This window comes from Phaseolus vulgaris, chromosome 6 (assembly GCF_051622355.1).
Source record: "Phaseolus vulgaris cultivar YP4 chromosome 6, ASM5162235v1, whole genome shotgun sequence".
NCBI lineage: Eukaryota > Viridiplantae > Streptophyta > Magnoliopsida > Fabales > Fabaceae > Phaseolus > Phaseolus vulgaris.
This window is the reverse complement of record NC_143503.1, coordinates 22154566-22175817: the sequence shown is the minus strand read 5'-3', so window position 1 is coordinate 22175817 and position 21252 is coordinate 22154566. Positions and strand designations below refer to the sequence as shown.

The following is a 21252-nucleotide window of genomic DNA, read 5'->3' as shown; positions in this document are numbered from 1 at the left end:
CTACAAATTCACCAATTGGACATTCCAAGCCAATAATATGATTACTACTGACATTTTTTCTGAGCTTTTTCCTAAAGAATAGAATGTAAAGGGGATTCAACTTACATCACAACAGTGTCAATTCCTTACCAACATTTTGCGTCAGCAAAACCTTGAGGATCCTGCCCCTCACACTCAAATTAATCAAGTCGGCACCATCTCTACGGATGAAATCCCCAATACTGAGCATTCTTCAACAGGTAAGTTTCTCTCTTCACTATCTTCTATAAAAGAATCTTGGATTATTGATTCTGGTGCCACTGATCATGTTTGTCACAATTTGAACATTTTTACTACTTATACTAAAATTAAACCTGTCTTAATTAGTCTTCCAAATGGCCAAACTGTTTATGCCACATATTCTGGTTTAGTACGTTTTTCTGATCAGTTTTATTTGTCTGATGTGTTATACGTGCCTCATTTTCAATTAAACTTAATATTTGTTTCTAAACTCACACACCAACTTAAATGCACTTTAACTTTCACTTCAACCCACTGCATTATACAAGACAATCTCACTCAAGAGAGGATTGGTACAGTTAAAGCCACCGCTGGCTTGTACCTTGTCACTACCTTGCCTGCTTCTAGTCATTCTAAACCGCATTGTATTGCTTCTTTTATTAATTGCAATATCACAGACAAAACACTATGGCATTATAGACTAGGACACCCTTCACATGAAAGATTACATGTCTTAAGCAAACAATACTCTTTTATTACTGTTGATACTCATCATGTATGTGACACTTGTAGTCGTGCAAAACAGAGAAAACTTCCTTTCACTTTAAGTAATATTGTTACCTCTGCTATTTTTGATCTTGTACACTTTGATATTTGGGGACCATGTTCCATAATTTCTATGCAAGGTTTTCGTTATTTCTTGACTATTGTTGATGATTACTCGCGTTATACTTGGGTTATTCTGCTGCATAACAAATCTGAAGTGCGTCAACACATCATTAACTTCACTGTTTTCGTTCAAAATCATTTCAAAACTAATATAAAAACGATTCGTACTGACAATGGTGTTGAGTTTGCTATGTCAAATTTTTATGCTTCAAAGGGAATTATACATAAAAAATCTTGTGTTGAAACAGCACAACAAAATGGCATTGTAGAACGTAAACATCAATACATACTAAATGTAACCCGGGCTTTACTTTTTCAAGCAAATCTTCCTCCTATTTTTTGGGAATTTGCTGTAAATCATGTTGTTTTCTTAATAAATGCTATTCCTACTCCATTACTTGATAACATCACTCCTCATGAAAAGTTGTTTGGAAAACCATATGACATTTCCTTTCTAAAAGTGTTTGGTTGTCTCTATTATGCTAGTACCATTACTGCACATAGGAAAAAATTAGATGATAGATCTACCAAAGGTATTGTTTTTGGCTTCCCGCAAAATACAAAAGGTTATATTATCTTAAATTTAAAGTTTCATAGCATAGAGATATCAAGACATGTAATCTTTCATGAAAACCACTTTCCATATAAATTGGACAGTGGCTTGCCTAAGGACCCTAACACTTTATCTCTCCCTATTTCTAATGCATATAATTCTGCTTTTGATTTTTTTCTGATACTGCACCTCCTGTCGAGCCATGTGCCTCTACTCTTGCACCCAATACTGTTCCTCCACCAGCCTCATTATCCTATGATCTTCCAAGAAATAGTGCCTCTGCTCCTGCATCCAACATTGCACCTCCATCAGAATTATCACCGCCTGCATCTCCAGGAAGCATCTCACCCCAATTTCCAAGAAGATCAGCTCGTCCTCACCGACAACCTGCCTATCTTGCAGATTTCCACACTGCAACCAACACTGTAAGTAGTAGATATCCTATTCATAATTACTTGTCTTACAATTCCTTATCTTCCAATTTTAGAAATGTTATTTCCTCTATCAATTCTCATCTTGAACCTCGGACATATAACGAAGCCTCCAAATATGCTTCTTAGCAATCTGCCATGCAAGATGAGCTTCAAGCTCTTGCTGCTAACAATACTTGACAACTTACCCCTCTCCCTCCAGGAAAGAAAACTATTGGTTGTAAATGGGTATATAAAATCAAATACCATTCTGATGGCACTATTGAGCGCCACAAAGCTAGAGTTGTTGCCAAAGGGTTTACCCAACTTGAAGGACTTGATTTCTTAGACACTTTTGCACCTGTTGCTAAACTCACTACCCTCCGCCTTCTGCTTGCTATTGCCACTACCAAAAATTGGATTTTAAAACAACTTGATGTCAATAATGCATTTCTTCATGGTGATCTCCATGAAGAGATATACATGACCCCCCCACCTGGCCTCTCTCTTCCTTCTCCCCAGCATGTTTGCAAGCTTCAACGGTCTTTGTATGGCCTTCGTCAAGCTGGTCGCCAATGGTACGCCAAACTTTCTACTTTTCTTTTATCAAATAATTACTCTATTTCTGTTGCTGATCACTCTCTTTTTCTTAAATATAATAATGATAAACTCACTGTTATTCTTGTTTATGTTGATGACTTGCTCTTAACTGGTGATGACACGGAGGAAATCAATACAATTACTGCATCCCTTCACCATCACTTCAAGATAAAAAATTTAGGTAATCTCACTTACTTTTTGGGACTGGAAATTGCTCGCAACAGTACTGGTCTTCATTTAAGTCAACGCAAGTATACTCTTGATCTCCTTCAAGAAACTGGCATGCTTGACTCTGCACCTGTGGCCACTCCTATGACTCACACCTCCCGTCTCTCTCCCGACCAAGGCTCACCTCTCGATGCTGATGCCACTTCTTAATACAGAAGACTCCTTGGACGTTTAATTTACTTAACCAACACGCGACCAGACATCGCCTTCGCTGTCCACAATTTAAGCCAATTCATATCTGCACCCACAACTCATCATCAGCAAGCTGTCTCACGTCTTTTGTGTTATCTCAAGGGCACCCCTGGTGAAGGACTATATTTTTCTCACACTAGTTCACTTGGTTTTAGTGACTCTGACTGGGCAACATGTCCTACCACATGCAAATCTGTCACTGGATATTCCATCTACTTAGGAGACTCCCTAATATCATGGAAATCAAAGAAGCAGTCAACTATCTCCCGCAGCTCCTCTGAAGCCGAGTATAGAGCCCTTGCCACCACCACATGTGAGTTACAATGGTTGTCTTACCTCCTTCAGGATTTACATCTTCCTCTCTCCCAGCCTGCAACCCTGTACTGTGACAACAAATCTGCCCTTCAAATAGCTTCCAATCAAGTTTTTCATGAACAAACCAAGCATATCGAAATTGATTTCCACCTAGTTCGTGAAAAACTTAACTCTGGTCTCCTCAAACTACTACCCATTACTTCTGCAATGCAAGTTGCTGACATATTCACCAAGCCCCTTGCTTCCGCACAATTCTCTACTCTCAAATCCAAGCTGGGCCTGACAAATATCTACTCCCCAGCTTGAGGGGGGTGTTAATATATTTAATTTTCTATTTTAAGTTATTGGGCTTTGTTTGTTTGACCCAACTTTCCTTTTCTGTTTCAGCTAGGTCTTAATCTTTTTCTTATATATACACCATGTATTTTACTCTCTAATATACAAGTGAATAAAAGTTTCTTTTTTATATTTATTTTTCTCTACAATTTGGGTTCATCAAAACCTCTCTTTCTTCATTACGATTACGTGCGATTACGTACGCTACATTAGCATCACATCAGACAAGGAATATTCATCTTCATTTACTGTAATAGGTGTTGAGAAAACTTTTGAAATGTTGTGTTTTTGTTATATAATTGATGTTGAAATTGATAAGTGTTAATGTGTAATATTTATAATTGAGAAAATTGAACACTTTGGAACTTAATTGTTACTTAATGTCAGAAAATTACCCTAATTTGAGAATTATTGAATCTGATTATATATTTTGAACTAGGAAACAAATGAAGAAATTTAATCCCAATTTTATGTAAATTTCAGATGAATGTGAAGCATTAAAAATAAAGAAATTAAAGACTTATAGATTGGATCACAAGAAGAAGTAAAGAAGGAAATTTAAAGGAAGCATCTTGCTCAAGTTAGAAGATTTAGCTCAGGCTAAAATTATCCAGATTAAATTAATGGTGCAGTACTGATTTAGCTCGGGCTAGAATTGCTCGCCCAAGCTAAAACAACACCGAAAGATCTAGCCTAAGCTAGTTTGACTCGCTTGAGGTAGATTTCATTAAATAAATTTTTGGAACAAAGTTAAAACAGAGGCGGTGGAAAAAAAGTGAGAGAAATTGAGAGAGGTTAGTGACAGAAAAATAAGAAGACTATGTTCTTAGGAGAAGAATCTATTTAGATCAGCCCTTCTTATGCAATTCAGATCAAAAATGAAGATTGAATGAGCTATCATGAGTTGCTAAGTGCTTTCAAACTTGGGATTGAACGTAATCTACTCTAATCAAATATATTCTTGGTGATATTATATATATATATATATATATATATATATATATATATATATATATATAATATTCTCTTTTTTTCTACTTGTTCTTGGTATTTTCGTTTCATGTTTATTGCTAGATTCTTTTTTATGAATGGAGTCTTGATTTTGATCCTTAAATTTATCTGGAAAGTATTTTTAAGGATCTAAAATAGACGAAAATACTTGATAACTTGTAATGCTAGGAATAAATTTCAGATTATTAATTGCATCATAATTATGTTCATAAAGCTAGATGATTATTAGATATATGAGGAATAAGTGTTGAGAAATCATCTTATGAATTTCATATGTGAGAAATCAAGGTGAATGACTTTAAATTACAGCATCAAGAATAAGTAGTTTTGAATATTATATATTGTATCATTCCAAACTATAGATGACTGAGATAGAAGTAATTCAATCCCAAGTATTTTATCTATATTTGATAAGTTAGTTTCGTTACTTGTTGAATCAAATCTTAAACTTTGAGTTACTTATGGTGAAATCGTTAATTTGGTTATGAACAAGTTCTCACAATTATTTTCTATACTTAATGAGTTTTATAACAAAACTTTTTAATTAGAATTGTTCCTTATTAGTTCGACATTCGTACTTTAAAAAGTACTATATTACAGTTGATTTGGTATACTTGTCAAGATAAATCAACAGAGATGCATGAGATGTTGTATGCATGATGTGTGCCCTTTATGGGTGGTGGATCCTAGATGGAACATTTTTATACATGTATATATGCTTGTATACATATATATAAGGTTAGACCAAGTGGTGAATGACCCTTCATGAGTGGTGTAAAGACACTGAGGATGATATCAAGCATTGAGTAGTGGTGGTAAACATGACACTCAATTATCAAAGGTATCCTAACTTCATCGTTGTCTAGTCATTTAGGTAGAACTTCAGGTGGTGAGAAGCTAAAGGATACTTACATCAGGCTTGGTAAGTAGATGTGTTTGGATATTGATAGTAGATGCTTTGTGTCACCCTAACATTAAGGACTTTAGCCTAAATTTGATATGTGTTAGGTGTTAGCCTCTAGTGAGACTTATTTATTATGGTTAGACTCTTTTGAAACACGTCTCATATTAGTCATAATATGTTGTGTGGCTAAATATGAGGTTATTTGCATTTATATGCATGATCTCAATATATGCATGGTGAATATTACTTGATAATGATAGCACGTATGTTGTTATGTTGTTTTCATTAGTTCACTCTTACGAGTTGTATGTTACTGATGATACATAAATATTTTCTTCTACACATGGATTTGAAAGCAAATAGGCTTGTAAAGGGTGTTAATGTAGAAATTTTATTTTTAAACATATAAAATAACTCTAATGAACATTGATTGAAAAACAATCTTGATTGACTAAAATTAAAAATAACCTTAGTTGACATCAACTAAAAAAATGGGTTTGACATAAGTAAAAAAAACATTGCTAATATTAACCAAGAAAGCATTGATTAAAGAAAGCATTGATTAATGTTGATTAAAAAATAATTTTAACCTACACCAATAATAAAAATAACCTGATTATGTTGACCAAAACATAACTATGATCCACTTTAATTTTAGAGAAACAATGTTGAGATTATGACATTTAAATATCACTAAAACAAATAATATCTCGATTTTAATCCAATCAACATTTTGACTATAATTAAGTTGAAGAGACAAAAAAATAAAATATATATAAATTTAAAAGTATGAAGAATTTTAAATATAATTTAAAATTCTCTAATATTAATTAATTACTCTCATAGAGTTATAAAATTTCAATTTCTTATAAAACATTTCAAATTCTATGTAAAAGGAAATTATTTTTTTACCAAAGACATATTAAAGAATGTCATACTCCGTGCTAATAACAACTTGAGCCAGATTAAAAAAACTACGAGAATATTCTCGGAGTAATCCAAGCAACATAATTACTTTCAGCACCCGATTTATTTTTAAATTTATAAAACTGCCTTTTATTCTGAAATTAAAAATATATTTTGAAAAAAATTTGGAATAGACTTTTGTGTTCCAAAAATTAAAGTTTAGAATAGAATTGAAAAATCAAAATCTCATTATGAAAAAGTAATTCCAGAATAAAAAATACATTATGAAAAAGAAATTTCAGAAAACAAATTCATAAACATTCCAAGGAATTCCAAAATGTATTTTGAACTAAAACTGTCATTGCACATAAGCACTAGGTCTTCAAAGTTAATCTGGTGCTGAAAGTAATTGTCTCCAAGCAAATATGTTCAGGCTGATTCTCCCTACATCATATCAATTCAGATTTGCACCCAACATACTCATGTGAAATGTCAATTTTGTCCTTAATGATTTTAAACTTTTGCCTCTGGATATTCATATCCGTAAGTCAAATTACAAAGTTCTGGATATACAAGTCCAAAACTAATATGTCACTTCCGGATTTCACCGTCTGAAAACTTATTTGGACAGTATAAATGACCTTTTGGATGTCAAGATCCATAAGCAAACATAAATGAGTTCTGAATCTCAATCCTCAACATCATTTACAACACACCATTCCGGATATGAAAATCCAGAACTCATAACTCACTTTTAGATATGACCATCCGAAAACTTGAATGAAATATAAAAATGACTTTCCAGATTTCAAAATTCGGAATGTATAAAAATGACTTCCAGATATTGAAATCCGTAAGCAAATGTGTGAAAAGGACAAAATAGAATTTTAAAATTTTCGTACAAGTCAAAATTGATTGGATGCAGGAAGCAATTGCCATATATTCATTAGGATAAATTGGAGGATCAATCTTTGAAGGTCATTTTGAAAAGTTCTCTCTCCCCCTCCATCAGTTCTTCGTACACCTCCATAATAATTGTGAAATTCCTTTTTGCCCTTTCTTAAAAATTTAATACCCTAATTCTCTCCTAACACTACACTACACACCTTCATCTCCTTCCTTTTTGTGGAGTTTGTACAATTATTCATAATAAATATGTATTTTTGTTACCAATAATGGTGTTTGAACTACAAGTACTCATAATAAATGTGTATTTTTGTTATAAAAAATGGTTTGAATTACATCCATGAAAATATAGTTTCACCTCTCAAATAGGGTTGTCACAACTATAAGAACCAGCGCGAAGGACTTCCATTATTGTGAAGGTAAGTTTAATTTTTTTGTTCAGTGAATCTTTCTCAAACCATTTTTGGACTTCGTTTTTTTTTTTTGTGTTGCATTGATACCGGATTGTACAATTTGTTTTGCAATATAAATTATATGTAGATGTCAGATTCAACAATCCAAAAGCTAAAATCATATCCAAGAGCCTGCGGAACTGTACAATATAATATACAAATTAAATTCACATACTAGATTGTAAAGTTGGATATGCAATTTCGAATCCAGTTTTAGCTTCTAACTTTTCAATTTGGAATCCAGTTTTATCTTCTAATTTTTCAATTCGGGTGTGTACATTTCAGATGGGAGGTGTTACACACAAATGGGTACATTTGGAATTTAAAATTATATGGAGGTGTTGGAAGAACCAATGGAGGGTGCAGTGCCCATTTTGAATTGCATCTCAGCGCTGTAGATAGCTTAACTAAGTGAGAAGCACTTAACTTCCTGAGATATTTTAATAGCCATGTTTAGATTATAGTTACCTACAACTAGTTCAAAACAAATTAAAAAATATAATTAAAATAACAAAAGTTATTTTAAATTAAGATAATTATATATTTTTAGTCACTAGTATATTTGTTATTTGATATAAAAGGTAATTATCTCTGTTATTTTTACATTTTCATCTATTAACTTACTTTTTAACTTGCAGTTTTATCAGAAAACATTTAAAAAAGTATCAGTAATTTAAAACTAATAAACATTTTTTCAAGAGTAAAAACAGTCATACTTATGATTAAAAAATATATTTAATCCTTTTCTTCAATTTCTATCGGGTTTAATCATTGAGAAAGATGGTAGGCTTATAAACCTGAGCTCTGTTACAATATCTTAATAAAAATGTGTTTGGGAAAAGAAAGTCCACTAAAGATGACAAGTCAAATTTCTTCAAGAAAAAATAGTGATTCTTCTTTTTCCATTGATACACAGATAAGAAAGGTGGGGCACTAAAGGTTAGTACAATTTACTCTTACACGTCTCAATTCTAAGAGATGAAGCCGAGACATGATGACAGGTTTTTAACAATCCAACAGAAATTACTCATAGGACTTAATAATATATGTCACTTTAGAATCAATAACTATATTATAGAAAATGTAGTTTCCAACACCAACCAAAGATTGACCATAATCAGATTTCTTACTTCCCAAAAGTTGTTTCCTACTCCGTATGCTACTGCTACAACAGGAAGAGGTAGGAGAAGGGGATATACCTAACTACAACAGCTAATGGAAATAAATTACTGCTATGCTACAAGTAAGAAATCAGGACTATACAAGCAGTCTGAAACCAAAAGCTTCATTCTGCTTAACAAAGAAAGAAAAAGGGGAACTAGAGGACTACAACCAGCATAACCAACCTTTTCTTTCAAATTTTATTTTTATTTTGCTTTTTTTACTGGGAATTGGGAAGCATGCAGCATCACTTAAAACAAAAACGAAGCTACAAGCACAGTCAGAGTGGATAAAAAGAAGCACACAGTGACCTGAGCCTGTGCATTGTGCGGTGGTTGTGCTCCTGCTTGAGTTCCAGAAATAGGGCTAGATGGGGCAATTTTAGAAAGTGGAGGCAAAGGGGGTTCTGTCACTTCATCTTCAGTCAGGGGAGGGGCTGGAGCCATAGCTGGTGGCAATAAAGATTTGTCCATGGCTTGCAAAAGGCCACCTACTGCAACTGGTTCCATGTAAGCAGGTGTCTTTTCACCCAAATTTAAGCATTTGTTCCCTGTGGTAGGATGAGGAACAATAATATCAGTAATCAGATGGGAGACTTCACTGTAGTCCTGAATTTGATATGAAGGAAAAAAAGAACAATTTTTCTATGAAAACAAATTGAGACCCCGTCAAAATTATGGAAAGATAACTAGAAGTAAGAAGTTGTGAGGGAAAATCACAACCTTAAAATGAATCACCGAAGAGAACTAGAAGTAAGAAGTGTCTAAACCCTAGAGTGATTAAATAAAAAATATCAAAACCAAATAATGCCGAAGTTGAACCTTTGGTTCAAAGAACAAGAAATAAAGGTTTTGTATGCACTTACTTCTATATCTATTTGCTGTTTTTGGAAAGTCTGTGATGACACCGTCAATTTCAGCATCTTGAACAAACGTGTTGATCTCCACATATGCATCTGACATGAAATCCCAGTCCTGAGATACAAACTCATTGCTGAATGTTTCCACGTAAACAGAGAGATTGGAAGATTTGAACTTTGACACAATCTTTGTAGAGCCAATCGCGAATAATTCACTAACAGGATATACAGATGCCTTTTTGACAACCACAGAATGAGCAAATCTTTTGATATTCGAAATAGCTGAATCAACAGCACCACCAACTATCTCATCAATCTTGTAGACAAGCTCGTACTTGGCTTTCTCCTTGAATTTCAATAGTACAGAACTATTAGTGGATTGAATCATAACTTTTGGAGCCCCTGGTTTATCATAACCTGCTCTGCTCAAAGTATCAATGACTGCATCAGTCACACTTAAGTTTTGTTTCCTTGCAAGATAGGCTGCATTCTGACAAAAGTAGAAAACAAAATAATGTGAATAAAAAAACAAGAGAAAATAATTTTATAGAAATTCATCATGTCACACTAAAAACACTTATTATCTTATATAATAAAAAAATAGAAACCAGACAATTCTCTCTCTTTCCCTCACTCTCTTTATCTTAGTGATTTGAGATCCCTATTGTGATTGGGTAATTGGGATAGGGAATGGGAATTGCAGGGTCAAGGTTGTCTCTTTGACGTTCATACTAAGTAGAAAATTAAACAAGGCACCGGTTTATTTGTTTTAAATTTGATATTATTTTATCTTAAGAAATATTTTTTTCTACAATGAAGCACTACATGCTTATATCTAGAAAATAATGATACTTCATAGTTGTATTTGATTCTAATTACATCTTGTAATGCTTCTATGTCCCAACAATTTCTTGACTCCCTTCTCAATGTTACCTTGCTTCTAGGTCCAAACAATTGCTTAACTCCCTTCGCAATGTTACCTTGGTATTTACAAGGCTTATATGAATGTCCCTCATGAATCATAAAAGTCATTTTTTTAAGTTTTACTATATGGCTTACCATTTATTAAGCATTACTGATTTTTACCAAGGATATTACCTGTTCACATAATCGACAGCTAAGGAATGAATTGAAAACTGAAACTGAAACATCAGGCATAAGCAGAACACACCTCAATGATGATCACAACACTTAGTGTGGAAGTGTGAGCTTTTGTCAAGTTCAAGAAATCTGACAATGTTAAATATTGCCCCTTCTTGTTGTATTCTGGGTTCCTATACAAATTGTTCATAGAATGTGGGTTCAACATTAAGGCTGCATGAAAAGAGAACAGGAAAACACAGATGTCAAATGTTTGCATATTTTTTTTTTCATATTTTCAAAATATGTAAATACATTCACAGAGGGTAGTGAAGCACAAAAAGAAAATTAAAGTGAGGGTAAAATGAATAAATATTTTCATGAGACTATTCTTCCAAGAAGCTATAAATAACTTGGGATTTGTCAGAGCAGGATTATGTGCACCTCATTCAGGTCCATACCAACTTTAAAATATATCTTTACACAAATAAAAACACCACCAAAACAATTATGATAATATATCTGTAAGCAAGATTGATTATACTGTACAGAGAAGCAATAATGTTACTTTCATCTCGATTATTCCTAACGTATTATTTGTCTGTATCGTGTATGTGTATCTCATTCTACATTAATTTACGCTTATTTAAGGTATATATCATTTGTTGTTTGATAGATCTTTGTAAGAGAATACTCTTCTCAAGTATTCTGTCTTGTGTATAATATTGAACATAGGTTGTATCTTGTTTAGTTAATTACAGCTGTTAGGTTGTTACAGCAACTGCCATTGATTAGGTAGTTACAACAGCTATAATTGTTAGAAAGTTACAACTATATTTCAGTTCTAACTAGTCTAAGTAGTGTAGTTATTCAGATATTCAAAACTAATAAAAAATATGTATTATACAGTTTCTAATCACTAATACTTCTACCATTTCTGAGTTTTCTTTCAAATTGATAGTCTTTCATATAAATGAAATAGTATTGCACCATTAGACTTACGACTCAAGCTTTTTATATCATTCCATGCCAAGTCGAATGTAAATATTCCATTGCCAGATTTGATCTCTGGGATGGTTTTTCCAAGTCTGCTGAAACTTGATTGAGCAACATTTGTGCTCTCTATAAGATCAATAGAGCTTAAGCAAAAAGGTATTCCATCCTTGGACATTTGAACAGGACAGTCAAGAACATCCACACCATCTGAAATAGCCTTCCCATATGATAAGTCGGTACAGGGAGGATAGTCACCACTTGCTCCATATTTTGAAATGATCAAGGTGTTAACTGAAACATGAACAAAATGAATGTATCTGTTTAACAATGATGCAATCTGCACAAGCATAGAAGTGTTATGAAATGAATTGACAAGGGATACACTAAAGAACAAGATGAGTACATAGCCATAGAAGCATAAAAAAACTTTGATTTTAACGCACCTTGCTTTGGAGCATTGAGGCCTATGTGAGCAAAGCAGTCTGCATAAGAATAGAAATCAACAGTCATTTAAGGGGGGTAATTTTATACTCACGCATACATGCATTCTGAAGTTAGTCAGGTTAGGATTGCTATGTAGAATCCACATGAATTAATATCAAGTAGTGAAGTACATACATATTTTTAGAAGATGCAGAACCATATAAAAAAAGCGGTACAGAAATTCAGTTTGGAAAGATAATAACATGCAATTCTTAAGAGAAAAAATATCTACATTTGTGCTAATAGAGTAAGAAAAATGAACATCATGTTTTTACAATAACTGCCTAAAATATATACAGTTGGAATCTGTCTAAAGAAGAAGCATAATCTAAACATGATTTTGCTTAAAAGGTGGAAGCATAAAAAGTAGTTGGTAATGGTCGCCCAAAAATAATTTTATAAGATTATGTGCATGCACCAGCACCAGCACCAGCATCAATTATAAATTCCTCCAGTGTCATTTCTTTGCTAAATATATTCCATATGGTCAAGGTTATCAGACTCGAGAGTCTACACTCGTGGGAGCCTAGTAAACCTGACTCGTAAACCCGACTCGTAGACTCGTAACTTCACCTAAAAATTTTAACAAAAAATAAATAATTCATGATACCAAATTCATAATATTGAAATAAACAAGTTCATACACTAATAAAATAACTAAAACAACACCAATGTTATATAATTTAAAAGTCTCATTTATCTAATCCTCTAAGAAAATCATCTAACCCTAAAAAAAATAATCAATTAGCCAATCTGCCCTGCCCTAAAATTAAACATAAATTCAATCTGTCCAAAGCAGTAAAAAAACTTCAAGATGTCAAAAAGTCTGCCCCAAACCCAATGAACAAAAAAGCCCCAATCCATTTTTAAAAGCTTAAACCTAATTTTAAAAACCCTAATCCAATATGTCCCAATCTGTCCTCACTGCAGCAGCAGAAGTGCTTTGTGAACGGCGCGCAGTGCGACGAGGATCGCAGTGAGGTGCGATGCGAGGAGCGGCGCGGCAAGATGCGACGACGAGCGGCGCGACGAGATGCTGCGGCGATGACGGCAGTGGAGAAGATGAGATCGTGAGCGTGAACCAGGGAAAACCCTAAAAATCTAACCTAATCGCAAGAAAATGCACCGTTTTGGGTCCATTTTACGCAACTCGGTGACTCGGTCTTAAACTCACGAGTTTGGCCGAGTTTGTCCGAGTTTGACCGAGTGAGCTTCGGGTTTACTCAAAAACGAGTTTACTCCCGAGTTGACTCGCAAACCTTCCCCTGACTCTTAAACTCGTAAGGGTTCGAGTTAACCCTAGAGTTAGATAACCTTCATATGGTATAACTCTCTGAGTGGCATCCTCATGGAAATGCTACCCTTACCTAGATTTCAAAATAAAGATAAACTAGCTTACAGACAAATCAATATCCAAGTACATTCCAAAATTTCCAGCATTATACAAAATCAGGCATGGTGATTCACACCATAGATCCTTGCTTTAACATGCTCGAGCACTTAAAATATTAACAAAGTAAGGAGCAGGCAAATGCAAGAGAAACTCGTTTAAGGTGATTCATAAAAAATACTACGCACACAAGGCCAAGGGCACACTAGTAACGGGACCATAGCTGTCAACTCCATTGCAATGAACAAATACAGTTTCTCAGTAGAAAAATAATGATAATAGTAAACGAGATTTGATAAGTTCAAATGCATATTATGTTTATTGAAGGTCATTCTAACAAAATGAAGAAAGACATAACTTACCTATAGCTTCAGATGAAGTTAGGGGGAAATCAGACAACACACCATCAACAGAGAAATTTCCATTGTCAATGAAATTGAGGTACTCAGCAACAGGATCATAACTATAATTATAGCTGATTGAGATATCATTCATAAAATCTGAGGCAAAGACTTCCAGCCCCACTTTGTGCGCATCAGAGACCAAAGATGTATGTGGTAGTAGATAAAGACTTGTTGGATCTACAGGCCATATGTATTCTTTGGGAACAAGTATTCCTGAAGCAAATGTCTTGATAGATGTTAAATTTTTTAACAGTGAACCATAAGTCTGATTGGTTGATGGATCTACTTTATCTTTTTCCAGAAACCTAAAGACCAGTTTTGTTTTACTTGGCTTGACGAGTGCCCTTAAACTTCTGAGGAAACCAGCTTCAGGTGATGAGATATAACTGACATTTACTGTTCTAGAAACACTAAGAACAAAGTTCTTCATACTCAAATTGTGTTGTGCATAGAATACATCATGCTGCAAATATCAGAAAAAAGGGTCTTAGTTTTGGAAAACTAGAATACTGGGTGAAAATGCATTATACCTGAATATTCAACCACAATCCAGATGGGTTTGGAGTTTCCCTTCTAACCAATTCATTCACAGTAAGAATTGGAAAATCACTGCCATCAAACCTGTTTGTTCGAGTATAATCTCCCTGAATCACTGTCCAGTACCCAGCAATTAGTATGTATGTATGTGCATATATATTTGTAATTGACATGTAAAGTGCAGATACTAGTGCGTACATACAGTATGTAAACAATTAATTAACAGGGTATGAAACTTTAAGTTGTTTCGAAGAACAGTGTTGAAGATCTCTCAGTTCATTATAATGATTGAACAAGAGACTTTGTCTTAAAACTATCAGAAGATTAGCTATTGTTCTATATATCATCATCATAACCCATATAGTATACTCAATGTATAATACCGAAATATGGGTGCGTGTGTGTGTATACTGTCGATTTATACTGTCAGACAGTATACATTGACTCACAAAACAATCCATTATAATGTCAAAATCGTTAGTCTTAAATGTATAAGATGCGAAGTGACTGCATTATCAAAATAATAAATACCAACATAAAAGTAATTGAACGCGCTTGAGAGAACTGACTTAAAGGGTATAACCCAAATGAGTAGAGGTTAGCTTGATATCAAATAAAAGAAATAAGAACCAACTTCACCGTCATAAACCCTAAGAGTGGAAAGTAGAACTAGAGTATCAAAATTTCTGAATGGGTGGGCAGCACTATCTTCATGGTTCAGAAGCCCAAGAATCATAGATGTAAACCTCAGGGTTGTCTTTCTCAATTTTTTCTTCTTCTCCACTTCTATCCTCCAACCCTCTTATTAAATGTTAGTGTATATGTATTAGAAAGGGTATGAGTGTACCACACAGCTGTCAACAATCTTTGTTAGTCATTAATGGAGTTTCTTTTACCTATAACACGACTCTATATAGAGAGCTTGTACTGCTCTCAGAGAATAGATTATCATACTCTAGTAATTTTTAGATTTGGTTCATACAAAAGAATTCTATGTGGTGTGTTCGTTGATCCATCTGTGAATCTTAACATCAAGAATCACAAACCTAAATCAAAGTGTTTTTTACTGTTAACTTCTAAATTTATTATAAAACATCAATGTGTACGAAAGGAATCAGTTAGTCCATCAATTACTGAAAGTATGTAACAATAAAATTATATCTTTAATATAAATTGAACTTACAGACGACATTCGAAAGCAGCTCCTTTAGGGTGTAGTCGACAGAAAAATAGCCACTGGTTTGTACACCATTAACTGAATAAGTCTTACTTTTGAATTCAGAAACGTGACCAATGTCAGTAGCATTTTCAAGTTTGATATCTGGAATGCAGATTCCCTCTCTGTCTTTCGTTAATTGCACATCACACCACAGAATGACATTTGCTAAACTAGTTTGTGCAGCAAGACTATATGCAATATCACTGGAATCAGGATATATCCCAGAAAACCCACCACGTGCTATGACCAATGGTGGACTTCCTGCAAAAAGAACGTGTTGAAGTGAGTTTCAAGACACAAAGTACAGAGCAGAAGTTTTTCCTAAAACTAAACTTAAGATTGCATAAATCATTCAAGTACATGTCAAATGCTATTCAAACAGTGGTTTCTTAATTCATGCGAGGAAGAAGGTTCTAAGATCTAATTATATCTAGACTTGTATCCATCGTTGAAGTCCTCTCCATCATAATAACCAAACAAAAACTTGAATTTCTCGATTCACAAACAGTCCATTTCACCAAAAAATATGCTTTGGAAATTAATTTCCCTTTGTTACCTCATACGAACTCGCTAACTTGTTCTCTTTTAATCTCTTTTAATCTCTTTGTATTAAATAATTTATAAGTCAGCTATACAAAAAGTATTAAACATATCAAATTTGCACTTGCTCCAAGCTTTCCAACTTTCCCTTTATCACATATAAGATTCAATAAAACAATCTGTGACCGTGATTTCAGCCACAACATCAAGGCTTTTGCCGTTTCTGCAACCACAATCGAGGTCGCATTGAGACAAATTTTACCAATATGATTGCAACCACAGTTCAAAAACCTTGACTGCATGCAAAAACAGCCTTACCAATTTCTGATAACAAGTCATCTACACCAACTCCGACAACTTGATTCCTAATTCCCACACCAAAATTCTCACTTCCCTGCTCTAATTCTAAAATCATCAAATACAACTACACAATTTTCTAAGCACCAGAACACAGTACACCACAGCATCTGAACCCTCAGCCTTATTTGCTTCCATTTTCACCAACAAAGTTTCAATTAAAGTCCACAAGCAACAAATGCACAGTTAATTTTGGAATTAACACGAACTCGACAATGAAGAACAAAGGCACGTTCAAGCAAGTTAAGGTAAGCTTCGAAAAATTCCACTGATTTCAAATTTTTTATGCATTTTCACAGAAACACATGCAGAAGCAAAGAAAGGGAAAGAAGAGTGAAAGGAGAGACGAACCGGAGAGAGTGTTCCAAGAGGTGGTGTTGGATCCTTGAGCAGACACCAAAGGCAGCACCGAATGAAAAAGAAGAAGATAACGCAGGAGAGAGAGTAAACGGAGAAGAGCGCGTGAGTTCCACATTCCGGCAAAGTTCCGACTATACCAGCAGGAGAAAAAGTGGAGTGATTTGTTCAGCTTAACGTGAGTAATATGCACTCTTATATACAGCAACAAACAGACAAGTGTTTCATTCACTAAGTGGGACTCTATATATTATTGAAAACAATATTTCAATTTTAATGAAATTTCAAACTAAAATATTATTTAAATCTTTATGTTAAGTTAATACATTATTAACACTATAGTCATACTAATTAAGAATAATATTTCAAAAATTTAATTTTATTCTATAAATAAGTTGATCACATCTAACTTAATATAATATTTAATATATTTCAACTTTCAAATATAAAAAATTAACTTCACCCTGAAAATTAAAGACTGTGAATTGAGGTCGTGTCAAAACTTTCCCATCACTTAAAAAATATATTTTAAAATTGAATTTTAATTGATTGATAATATAAAAGTTATATATTTTACAAAGAAATATATATATATATATATATAAAGAAATAAATAAATAAATAAATAAAATATTAAAATATGTTTACAACAGTTCATTTTATGAAGTCTGATTACTCAGAATGCAATATATTGTATGGTTTGTTTTTCCCTTAAATTTTTAGTGGTTTGAGAAAACTGATATGAACTATTAATTATTACAACTTGCATAACGTGTAAACTGAACATAATATATATACATTTATTTATTTATTAAAAGTAGTATTTTTTAAATTATAACATGCAGCAATATTTATTTCTAAAAAGAATTGTTGTAAATAAAAATTAATTTGTTTGCTCGTGCATGTTTTGGTGCATGTGCGTTAGAAAAGTTTATATAATTTTAGAATAAGTATAATTTTATAGAAATAACAATTCATTTATAATGTAGAGATTAATAATTACTAAATTTATTCCTCTAATATTTAATTGTCATTTTAAAGAAAAAAGTATTAAATTTATTATTTAGTATTCAATTAATATATTAAGATTATGCAAGATTTTATAGAAATAATATACACTAATAAGACTTATAACTTAACAATGAATTTAAAGAAAAAATATATTTAATGATAAAAATCACTTTAGCTTATATTAGAGTATTTCCAGTGAAAAAATCTTATTTTAAAAGCTTGCATTGTTTTTTTGAGGTTCCTTCCCACTATGATATAATATAAGATGTCATGGTATTTATTCCAATTTCTTAAATAACTTTTTGAAGGTTTCGAGAGAAATTTTAAAATATGAATTTTTTTTGTCATTTTGTTTCAAAAGTGGAGATCTTATCTCTCTTTTTAATACAAAATCTGGTAAATAATGGATGTTATATTTAAGATATTTATTAAATATAATATCCAACAACACTAAAATGTGTTCTTAATTGAAGTTTATATATAAAATATAAATATTATTTTAGACTTTGAAATTTAATATAAATCTATTGGTTAACATATTTTAGGACTAAACTTTATATTTTGTGATTTTTTTTTCAAAACTTTTAATTTTACAAATTTTATAATTCTAAATGTAAAATTATATATAATCATTTCATTTCAAACCTTGACATTATTAATTGCTTTCAAATTTTTATTTCTCAATTTCATCGATCTATTTTATTATTTGATTTTCAAAATTATTTGGGTGTTCAATAATTTGCTAATATTATATTTGTTAAAGTAAAAGATTAATTTTCTTCTACATGTTGCAAGACATTAGAATATAGGGCTTATAGGTTCATTTTTAGTAAATCATGAGATTTTATTTAAATTGAACCTTATATTTCATCACTCACAAAAGACATTTTCATTCTTTCTTAAAGATATTTTAACTTCATTTTAAGAAGTTTTATTTGTAATAGCTATAGTTTATATATATATATATATATATATATATATATTATGTAAATCTTGAATATTTTATTTCAATAAAATATTAATGAATTGTTAAAAAAAAGATTTATGATATACTTCCATTTTAAATTACATTAATGATTTCCATTTTAAATGACATAAATAATTAAAGGAATGATTGTGAAAGTTGTACACACAAATGAAATAAATGCAATTCAGGTAATAAATTTAGAGTGATATGTAAATGTTTTAGAAAAAGTTGGAATTTAAAATCACCTCAAAACTTGACTTAATTATTATTCATTAAGAACTAATCTCTAACTCACTAGATTCATAATAGAAAAAAAAAATATTATCAGTTGTAAGAAGTTTACCACAAGTATTGCATTTTTTAATCCTATAAAAAAAAATTTTGTTCATGTTAGAATATTTTTAATAGGGTTTTTGACCAGGGTTATTTTTTTTTTTGTTTTTACTAAAATGGGGTCCGTTGAAAAAAAATTACAAATTTAGGCAAGTCGTGCCAATTCGGCACGACTTCATATGCACAAATCGTCCCAATTAGACACGACTTCGCCCATGTCATACTGAAGTCGTGCCAACTTGACACGACTTCTGCTTTGTCATACTGAAGTCGTGCCAACTTGGTACGACTTCTGCTTTGTCATACTGAAGTCGTGCCAACTTGGTACGACTTCTGCCACGTCATAATTTTAATTTTTTTTAATTTTATTGTTTATATATTGGGTAGTAAGTTATATAATATTAAAAATTAATTTGATACATACCGTAACAAATAAGTCAAATCACAAATAATTTAAAAAAAAATTATATATATTTTAAATAAGTCAAATAATATAAATAATTTGACTAATGTAGCAAATCACAAATAAAAAAATTATAAACAAATCATAAATTATGATTTTTTTTTGTCCGAACTAATAATTATTTTTATCACAAATCAAATAATACATTTTTCGTAAACCTGTTTATTCTTTTAAATGCCATTTATATTAAAATATAAAAAGGTATAAGTACTATAATTATTTTCAAATGATTAAATAACTGTAAATACTTTTATTTATATATATTATATATATATATATATATATATACTATGAATAATTTAAATAATATAAATAATTGCATTTATGTAACAAATCTCAAATAACAAAATTCGCAAATTATTCATGCTTTCAAACATATAATAATTCATTCATGATACTGTAATATCTTTAAACAAATCCAAATAAAATAATTTATTTTTATTATTTTGTTATTTATGATTTGACTTATTTGCTACATTATGTATCAAATTAATTTTTAACATTACATAACTTACTACCCAATATATAAACAATAAAATTAATATATATATATATATATATATATATATATATATGACGTGGCAGAAGTCGTGTCAAGTTGACACGACTTCAGTATGACAAGGCAGAAGTCGTGTCAAGTTGGCACGACTTCACTATGACATGGCAGAAGTCGTGCCTAATTGCGACGATTTGTGCATATGAAGTCGTGCCGAATTGGCACAACTTGCCTAAATTTGTAATTTTTTTTTAAATGAACCCCATTTTGATAAAAACCAAATAAAATAACCCCATAATGGTAAAAAAAAAAACCTTTTTAATATCATTAACTTTAATAACTATGAAGATGATAATGATGGCATGGATGCCATATTATAAAGAAAAGTCACAGAACTAGCCAGATAATTACCACCATTCTTACTATTTTGAATTAAGAAATTTAATTATGTTGATTTGAGTATATTTAATTTTAAGAAAATAATTAACTATATTATATGTTTGAGCTATTTTCAATTAAGAAAAATAATTATATTGATTTGAGTGTATTTAATTTTAAGAAAATATTTAATTATATTATATGATGTATTTTTAAGAACATAAAAGTTTGTTGTAATATTAGAAAAAATCCATCTGTTATTTAATGTATTTAAATTTTCTATTAGTTATATTGTATTAATTTTTTAAAGCAATAATATATTGACACTCAATATTCACTATTTCCCTTCTTCTTCTTATTCCTTCTCTACAATTACAGATGTTTCAATTTTTTTAATTACTACAATAGGTTCTCAAATGATTGTTTGAATGTAAAAAAATCTTATTTGTTTTTGCTGTATTACTATTTTTAGGAAATTAAATAGTTTGTAAACTATTTTTTTTAATATAAATTATTATTA

At 31.6% G+C, this 21252-nt stretch overlaps 1 protein-coding gene across 1 annotated transcript; it reads right to left on the bottom strand.

The window, feature by feature from the left end:
- Window positions 1-8737: 8737 nt before the first annotated feature.
- LOC137831289 (glycerophosphodiester phosphodiesterase GDPDL3) lies at window positions 8738-17266 on the bottom strand. Its single transcript, XM_068638903.2, has 9 exons — window positions 17079-17266; window positions 15795-16091; window positions 14605-14726; window positions 14033-14537; window positions 12241-12279; window positions 11804-12088; window positions 10893-11035; window positions 9728-10211; window positions 8738-9412 (listed from the first exon to the last, which is right to left on the bottom strand). Exons 1-9 carry the CDS (start codon window positions 17200-17202, stop codon window positions 9114-9116), a joined length of 2298 nt encoding a protein of 765 aa, XP_068495004.1. The 5' UTR covers window positions 17203-17266; the 3' UTR covers window positions 8738-9113.
- Between the last annotated feature and the right edge of the window lie 3986 nt (window positions 17267-21252).